Here is a 10,000-nt window from a genome sequence, read left to right on the forward strand (position 1 = left end):
CGCAGTTGTCATTTGCAAAGAGTGGACAGCCCCAAATTTTTGAATTTGCACAGCAAGGCGTCATGATTGGCACAGGAGTTGAGTTTGCCCGAAAACGTAGGTTTGATTCGTGCAGAGCTGACAGCGCAAAGATTGTGAATTTACCCAGCAACGCAGCTATGTTTGGTGCAGAAACCCCATGCTAAGTCAGTGAAATTATTGTACCATTTTTGTCCGTTTTAGTTATTTTAGGTGATTAGAGACGTCTAAATTTATTTTAGATACCACTGTAGTTCATGTTAAGTTACTAGATCATTTTAGATCACTTCAGGTCATTCCTTGTTTTAGTGACAACGTGCCTTTGCATGCAACCGCACGGAGTACAGTCTTTCTCCCGTGTCCTCGTGCTTTTCCTTTATGGGTCCACCGATCTGAATTCCCAAAATGTTTGAAAAAATTCACACCTTATATATTTCCATCCTGTTCAAAGGCACACAAAGCCTACAAGGTCTTACGGGACAGATTTTGTAGACACAGCTTCAGCGTTTTAACTTCTTTATTCTGACATTGAACTTCAGCACTCTGCCGTTGCCGGCAGCAACTCTCTCTAAACTACTAAAAACTGGCGTTTAGATATTCTCTTGCTTTGCTGTGATTGGTTAATCCAATACATTTCATTTGAAGGACAATGAGATGACAGCCTGGACGTATGATTACGTGCCCCAGGCGAAGCACCTGAACTAGTCGAATAAATGTATGTTAAAAATGTTACAAGGTTCGCCTGAGTAAGGTACTTTCGGGAGTAAGCTTTCGGTGCCAAATACAGCTATGGCTCTTTAAACACTCTCAGCAACAAAGGTGGAAAAGCTTGTGGTAAATAATTGCGGTAGGTACTTCAGCCTAGCTAAATTTGGTCCTTTATGCTAACCCGTATGGGCTAATCGCGGGAAAACTAACGCTACAGATAACTACGCTAAAATAACTAACATGGGCGGTCTTACAACTTATCAAAAATAGCCGCTAAAACGGTCCTAGTGTTTTCACCAACATCAGTGGAAATTCGACTTTTGCCTAAAGCATTTTCTCGTGAGAAAGGGACGAGGTTGTTTGCGACACTTAATTTGGTTTGCACGTTTCAATTTCCTATCTAAATACTAAGCACAAAGGATTAGAACACTTTGCATACAGTAAAGCGATCATGAAAATATTGCTTAAATATTTCGCAATTATTGAAAGAGGCTGAGTAGGATATGAAGAATTCTGCAGATCAAGGAGGGTGTGACACAACCTCGTCCCCAGGTTTTCTCGATCAACAGTTCAATAATCTGCAGCAGGCTGCACTTTTGACATCATTCGTTCAATACGACAAAATTCTTTCCAAATTTGATCAACAGCAGCTGATAATGGTGAACTTTTAAGTTTATAAGACATGCTTCTACAGAAACGTCTGTCATCTTCATTTGATTAATGTACAGTTGAGTTTATAAGTAGGAAAAAGTGCTAATTATGCTAGTAAACGGAATGTACATGAAACGTGACGATGTGAGAATTAAAAGGATAATTTTAGATGTACATAATGTAATTCTTGATTCAAAGAAGGTTGTTCTCTTTGAATATGATTAGCCTCTTTTATCTTAAGTTGAAAACTCGTGGAGGCGTGATCTAAAATACGGAAACAGTCTACTGAACACAGGGCGCGACAATGTTCAGAATTCTGTAGATGTTTGACAATGTGAGAGGCCCTATCACTGACTAAATGCTCACGTACGCGTGTGGAAAAATGTCGGGTTGTTTCGCCGACATAATAGGTAATAGGCATTACAGCCCGCACATGTAAACTTATAAACCACACGCGAACGAAGCCCGCCAGGAAAATGGTCTTTCGCGCCAAACAAGTTGCTATCTTAAAGGAGGAAAAAACTAGTTTGATATCCAAATCATTGCAATAGCACTTGACGAATCTTTTTCTGAGTGACGACAGAAAAATGACCTGTGTAAGGTAACTGAAGTGGGAAGGGAACCCTGGGGACAATGATTATTAAGGGTCCCCATAATGTAGCGGTTTACATGCAACCCTTTTAATTAAATGGGCAGGGAAAAGATTCTTTTTTAGGATTTCCATAAGATTAGTAATGTCCTCGTGTAGCCCCAACCAGGTGTTGTGAATCTTGTAGGCCCTATCCACAAGAGTCCTAATGAGACCCACTTAGTAAGAGTACGAAGTGAAACTGAAATAATTAGTCAATAACCCAGTAAAGGTTTTCTGACGGTGAACTCTAGTTAGAAAAGAATTGGGATCATTATTATCAACTAAAACATCTAAAAAGGGTAATTTGTCATGAGCTTCCCCTTCCATAGTAACCTAATGTTGGGGTGTCTAGAGTGACGTAGTCGAAAAATATAATGGCATCATGTTCCGAGCGAAATAAACAAAAAGGGTCGTCAACATATCGGCGATAAAATAAAATTTCAGAGCCTTGAAAATTTTCCAACCACAGTTTTTCATTTTTTTATCAACTACATAACCCTCTAATGATGCGCACTGTCAGGATCCCATGAGTACAGATTGCTTAGCCACAGCTAATTTAGCACCTCCTCATCACTATTGGCTGTTTTAGGAAGCCCTATGAGAAGACTTTTTCCTCGCTGAGGCTTTAGCATACTCTCCCCCTCCACGTAACGCATTATTCCTGTGTTTATTGTCATTGGTTCGTCCTTTTTATTCTTCAACTTCTTGTTCTTCCTCTTAAAATGAGACACCCGCTCATCTTTTTTCTTCTTCATGAAGGGATACAGCTTTGGAACCGATTCCTTGGAAGACATTGCATCAGAAGTCCCGGAGCATCCAGTATTGTTGCTATGACTTTCGATCGTTTCGGAGCCAGAACGATCGTCAGGGTTCTTGGCCGTAGGATTGCCACATTTAATGCAGAATTTAAAGCAGGATTTAACTTCGCTACCGCAATGGCTGCAAAACATTTTATTACCGAACGCGCTAAGAGTCACCCTGCTAGCAGAGCCTTTCTTTTGCTCGCTCGATTTTGGCGTTCTCGAGAAAGACTCTGCATGAATCGAGTACATACATACATACATACATACATACATACATACATACATACGTACGTACGTACATACATACATACATACATACATACTTAATTGAACGCTTCCCAAAGGGGCTTTTCAGGGCCAATGAAACACAGCGAAACGACGGGACAGAACAACAACAACTGTTAAGAATCCCAACTGGCCGGAGGCAAACCAATTGGCTATTTACAAGTGCAGCTAGGAAGTTGAACGAGGGACTACCAGGATCAAATTCAACGAGTGGTCAGAGCGGGTCTTGAACCCGTGATCTCCGGATCTCAAGGCAAGCACCCTAACAACTGGGCCACACTGTAAGATCTTATTTGAATATGCGCTGCATGTTGCCAGGATACAGTCTCGAACCCAAGCCTAATATGCCAGATCTCGCTGCCATCTTGGTTTTTCATGGTACAGCGGACTCAATTATAACCATCGGTTTTGTAACTAAAGGGGAGCTCGCACTGGAAAAACCGGTTTGACGAGAGAAAACAAGAATGAGTAGTACAGTAATTTGAGGTGAGGCGGCTTAAAAGAGTTAACGCGATTAGGGCAGAGCCTCCTTTTCTCCTCCTCAGTAAAGAAAAAGACAAGGAGCCTCTGCTCGCAGGGTGGCTAAGAGTTGTCAATTAGTATCTTGGTTAGGAAGGATTACGTTTTTACGAACGTTGGCCCTGTAGCACATATATTTGAAAAGACTTAACTGATTAGAGTGTAATGTTAAGTGCTTTATTTCTACGCCATTTGAACCATGTGAGCGTTAGCCCTACTGATGGAAATGGGCCCATACAAGGACAGAGAAAAACTCTGATCAGAGTTAGTCTTGGTTAGTCACATGGTGAAGCAATCGTCATATCCTGGCGGTGAGTCCCTTCCAGGCTCTCTCTGTTAATCACAGAGGAAATGCCCAGTCTTTCGATGATTGATTTGTGTTTTGAGAAATTGATTTGTGTTTGCGTAAACTGATTTGTGTTTTGGTAAATTGGTTTGTGTTTTGGTAAACTGATTTGTGTTTTGGTAAATTGGTTTGTGTCTAGAGAAATTGTGTTGTGTTTTGATAAACTGATTTGTGATTGACCCTTTTGGCCACCGTATTCTTGTTTCCTGTTGTCGACTTTCCTCCTCTCATCCTAAAATAAAACTAAAGTTGTCCAACGCTCCACTCCAGAAAATCTTCGAAAGCCATATCTTCCATCTTAGAGAAAAACATAACTCGAAAAGTGATAAAATTGACCCTAGAAGAAATGATACGTTTTGACTCGAACAACGAAGCGCCAATTGCGTGACTGCCCGCACTTTGGCATGTTCATGAGAAACTTTCTCCATTTCAGGGACTCGAATGGCTTCTACACAACTCGTACTGATAAATAAGCTTAGAATCAAACACTCGCCATGATTTGATGGAGAAAACTTTATGAAAAATGGTAAATAGACGAGTTCACGCTCTTGAGTGCATCATGGGTAATCAGGGCAAGATGGAGAGAAATGGAAGTTCAAAAAGATGAAAAGTATTCACGATATGCAATTTCGGGCTTTTTATTTTCCAAAACAGAAGATAGTATGCGCTCAAAGGTGCGGCAGAATAAATTTGGAGAGAATGGCTATTGCAGAAATTATTTTATTAACAAGAGTCTCTAACATACATTTCCTGTATCGATCCTGTAATTCCAAAGGCACGAAATTACAGAGAATGTATGGAGACAAAAAAAGCAATATTTAGGAATTCCAAAGAACGAACACCAAGTCTAGTTAATCTCAGTTGTGAACATGAGCTTATTTTTTTGGTTTATGAAGACGAAAGTCTATAAAGTCATGTACAGTGTATTTTGCTTTGAATTGCCACACAAACCTTTGAATTTCACGTATGGAGGTATATCTATTACAAAATTCAATGATCAGTATTTGAAACAAAATCGTCCAAATCATGGATGCATCAATCCAAAGCTGAATGGCAACTAGCCCATTCTGCAAATGGCCATCAAAGAAAGAGGCATAACGCAAAAAGCAATAACGCAAAGAGGCATAACGCAAATAGCAATAACGCAAACAGCCGTAACGCAAGTAGGCATCACGCAAAAAGGCATGATTAAAAGACCCAAAACGCAAATGGCCATAGCGCAAAAGGATAACGCAATAAGGCATAACGCAGAGGCATAACTTAATCAGGAAGAAAAAGTTCGATAGCGATTATATGTTCTTTCCCTTGAACAATCAATTGATGTTTTTTTAGAGCTGAAATTATTTACGGAGTACACAGCTAGTCTCCATTCTTCAAACGGCCTTTGCGTTATGGCTATTTTACGTTATGCCTTTGCGTTATGAATATTTGCGTTATGCTTTGCTGTGTTATGCCTTTTTGTGTTATGCCTCTTTGCGTTATTCCTCTTTACGTTATGCCTCTCTGTGTTATTCCTCCTTCCGTGATGGCTGTTATGCCTCTTTCCGTGATGGCCATTTGCAGAATCGGCTTGTTGCCATTCAGCTTTGGATGGATGCATTCATGATTTGGACGATCTTATTTCAAATACTGATCATTGAATTTTGTCATAGATGTACCTCCATATTCACACCATGTTGCCCTGATTACCCATGATGCAATCAAGAGCGTGAACTGGTCTATTCTCGTACATAAACCATCATAATTATTGATCGGCCACTTTCCCTCCATATCCTGATTGCCCAGCATGCACCGTTTTGCCGAAAGGGTCTGTTACCCTGGAAACGACTTTCGTTCCAAGCAATGTGCATCATGGGATTTCAGTTTCACTTCCTTGTCTGTGCCACTCGTTAAATTTTGTCTGGATGTTGTTCGCAAGGCACTCATTATATCGATTTAAGTGGGAATCAAGCCATGTCTTTCGCGTCAGACACTGTCGTTTTAATGATTGTGCTGTTCCTATCCTGTCCCAAATCAGGTCAGTTTCGATTTTTGGTTGTCTTTAAGTTGTTGGGCACGATTTTTAATGTAATGTGCGGAAATCGGAGACCGAAGACCCGGAAAACGAAGACCTCGAGAAAAAATAACATACCAAACAGCAAATGATAAATCACATCATTCATGTTATTCAAAACGATCGATATGCTATCTATTGTGAATTACGGTAGGGTCTTCGTTTTCCACACATCCAGGCCGGTGTGTGGAAAAGAATACAAGTCGTTTCGCAAACGTCCAGGGGCACCCAACGAGAATATAGTCCAAAACCATTTAAACATAGCATTATTAAACGTGTTTTAGTATCAAAACTTACCTTTTCGAAAATTTCAGCAAGACAAAAAGGCTACCGATAATTCTAGGTGACCTTTTTAGGGTAAACACCCGTTAAAAATGGGCAGTTACAACATTTTTTAGATGTTCGAAAATCCTAGGACAGGCAGGCAAGCAAGAAATTTTACAGCAAATGTTCTGTTCGTCTTCCGAACAGATATTTTCCGAAAATTGACGTTGGGTGCCCATGAACGTCCAGGGGCCGGTTGTTCGAAGCCTGGTTAGCGCTATAGCTAACCGTTGGTTAAGAGGTATCAAATTCTTATGTTTCCGTGGTATTTAACGCTGGTTAGCGCTAACCATGCTTCAATCAATCAATCAATCATTTATTTTAACACGTTACGTCAAAGAGCTATAAAACTCGTTCAAAATACGAACGTGTATAAATAAAATCTATAATAATTACAGCCATATAATACAATTCAATTCTAAAAACAATAAAAAGCCACATACTAAAAACGTGACTTGGAAAACTCTAAAACTCGTTCTAAAAGCAGTTAAAAGCTACGATTGTACACTATAAGACACGTTCTAAAAAACTGCAATCCTGCAATTTACTTCTGAAGTCACTAGAATCACTTGAAAGACGCACATGAGAAGGCTTCGGGCAACCCGGGTCAGTTCACTGACAATGGAAGTCATTTTGCTAACGTGCTCGGTTGTTTTGCTAACACGGGAAAGTCGTTTCGCTAATGTCTGCAAAAGATGTTTCTCTAACGTATTCTGTATATTCGAATTCCCCATAATACACTTTGTTTGCCCCCCAAATTTTGCATAAACCATTGTTTTCAAATGCTCTTGGGAATATGCAGTGTCCCCAAGAGCATTTGAAAACAATAGTTTATGCAAAATTTGGGAGGGGGCGGGAACAAAGTGTATTATGGGGAATTCGAAAATAGAGAATTAGGTCACTTCGCTGATGATTTACCCAATTCATAAACACTACACTGACATATATTGCGTTAATGTACCTTTTGCATGACCATGTGCAATATACAGAATATTTCAGCATTCGGACTTTGTTCTTTGATTTATGTTTAAACGTTTGCACGTTATTTATCGCGTGGAACCCATTGCCAAACAGCGGCCAAATTATGTCAACTTGAAATCAATCTTTAATTTTTACAACATTTGTTTTCCTAAAATCTATGTACAAAGTTTACTAGTACTAAAAATTAGCTGGTCCTTAAAGTTACAACGCATATCTTTCTTAAATAAGTCTAGTTGTAAATCATTACAATAATTATAATTGGCCTTAAAAGCTAAATCTATTTTACAAATCAATGTGCACGAACTGGTCCACCTGTTGCAGCCGTCACATAAAAGCGCCTCTGGCCGTGAGGTAACTTCTTCTGTGCAAAAGATGCAATAAAAGCTTTCCATATTTTAAATTATTTCCAAAGAGCTGTCGAGAGATACTTCCAAGAAGGTAAGTGGAATGAAATGGACAAAGAGCACAGTGCTTTTATACTGCAATGCTCGTTTTCAACCGATTGAAATGGCAGCAATATGATTGGTAGTTATTACAAGTGTTATCTGTTCTTTGTTGAGAATGCATATCATTAAGGTGCTCAAACAATATCCTATTGAAGTTGAAATACTCTCACTATACCGAACACCCTATCGGTAAACTGTAAACTTACTCGATTGCGTTGTGTTTTACTCAGCTTTTTAATCGGCAAACTCGCAAAAACTGGCTTGCTGTTCAATTCACAATTCACTGTACAATTTTTCACTCACATATCGTTGCCTAATATTTGGAAACTAAAGCGCACATCATCACATAACAACGACGACTATGGGGGGAGGGCTAAGTCTATTACTCTTGCACATCAACTCCTTTGCTGAGAGCCATGTGAGTGCGTGTTATTGTTTTAATGAAAGTAATTTCAATGTGAATAAAGGCGCGAGTTTGGTTTGAAGTGATTTAGGTGTCCACGTAATGCTGTAATGCTCATTTTCAACGGATCCAGACTGGTACGAATTGCAAGACCCAGGGAGCTAGGTTGTGCTATTTGTTGACTATGCTAAAAACTTAAATCGTTTCCTTATGACAGCCGTCTCATTCAAATATTTCAAAATCCCCAGATAAGACTACTCTATGAAAGCAACTAATGCTTAAAAAAGCCACGATCCGTGAAGGGTTTGCATACATGATTTACAAGCTGCTAAAAAACACGGATCAAAATCCTCTCCCATTGGTCTTCCCTTAAGGCCCAACATTCTCGCTGAAAGCAGCAAAATATGCTTAGAGCAACCAAACACATTAGCCAATCGACTTCGGTTGTTAGTGAACTGGATGTTAGCGAAACAACTAAACACATTAGCGAATCGACTTTGATTGTTAGTGAACCGGACGTTAGCGAAACGACTTGTTAGCGAAATGACCCGATATGGTGGAAAACAAAGACCGTACCGTAATTCACAGGAGTTAGCTTATCGATCGTTTTAAAAAGCATTTTAATGATGTGTTTTGTTATTTGATGTTTGATATGTTATTTTTTCTGGGGGTCTTCGTTTTCCAGGTCTTTGTTTTCTGCACACTGTTTTTGTATGCTCAGCCATGCAATGTAGCGAAACTTGACAAGGAAATAACGCTGAAATTGGTTATTAATTTAATTTATCGGTAATGTTTTTTGTATCTATGTGCAGCCCAGTCAAAATGTTTTCGAGTAGTAGGCAAGCTGGATATAGTAATAGGGAGGAGAGGCCTTTGGCTTTGCTGCAAGGGCTGGAGCCCCTTGCATGCTATGCGGGTCCGGGGGCGTGCTCCCCGGCGAAATTTTAAAACTATTGGCTTCAAATGGTTGCATCTGGTGCATTTTAGGGTAAACTGAGCCCCTATTAGTTAAAAGTAATAAAGAGTTACACAAGACTTTTGCTTTTCAAATTAAAGTTACATTCCGCCAGGAGCATTATTTGAAAAAAGGATAACTTTGTACAAGCAAGTACTTCTCAGCTGTGAAAGTGAGAAACTCAGTTGCTGAAAGTTGACTCATAATATATTATAGAGTCAGTTAATTAAACTGAAGGCTTCAGATCTTCAAATCATTTGATCAATATATTACAATGTATCTCAATGCAAAGCTGCAGTCTGTATGGGTTTCCGGGGCTACATGTAAACACCTGATACCGTTTGAAAAAAATTAGAAATTTGCGAAGGCCCTGTGCCAGTATGACAAGATCGTTTGGACGCCATCTTGTTTGTGCCTGCAACAACCGTGACCACTGACCATCTGTTCGGCTCGCTTTCCCACGCCATTAGCACGGTCATCAGCACGCAATGTTCAAGGCGTTCCTTTTGAAACGATAATGTGTGTGGCTTGGGTTTACGTGGTGTATTTTTTAGTTACAATTTGAACTGGAAGTTTTTAAGAGACCTTATAGCCTGAGAAACGATCAAGGCTTGCAGTATGCAGTTGAAACATAGTGATTAAAGGGGAAACACAGTGAGAGAAATGGTAATACCTTAAATTATTAGTACATTGTATAATCTGTACCAAAAATATAGTTCACAGTGATGAACAAAACCTCGAAACAACCTCATCCTGAATACAAGTCTGACAAATGTGAATTCAAAGTAAGTGGCAGATATAGTGTTGTAGGTGGCCAAATAGCTGGCTGCCGGCACATTGTGAATGGGCTGTATATGTTCTATTTCCTGATGACTTT

The 10,000-nt window shown here is 39.6% G+C and overlaps 1 protein-coding gene across 1 annotated transcript in view; it reads left to right on the top strand.

Annotated features, from left to right (window-relative positions):
* Window positions 1-5,817: 5,817 nt before the first annotated feature.
* LOC138029718 (hemicentin-1-like) overlaps window positions 5,818-10,000 on the top strand; it is a 113,312-nt gene continuing 109,129 nt past the window's right edge. Inside the window, exon 1 of the mRNA XM_068877473.1 lies at window positions 5,818-5,978. Coding sequence (XP_068733574.1) covers window positions 5,915-5,978 — 64 coding nt within the window. The 5' untranslated portion in view covers window positions 5,818-5,914. The remainder of the gene's footprint in view (window positions 5,979-10,000) is intronic.

Source organism: Montipora capricornis, chromosome 13 (assembly GCF_036669925.1).
Source record: "Montipora capricornis isolate CH-2021 chromosome 13, ASM3666992v2, whole genome shotgun sequence".
Classification (NCBI taxonomy): domain Eukaryota; kingdom Metazoa; phylum Cnidaria; class Anthozoa; order Scleractinia; family Acroporidae; genus Montipora; species Montipora capricornis.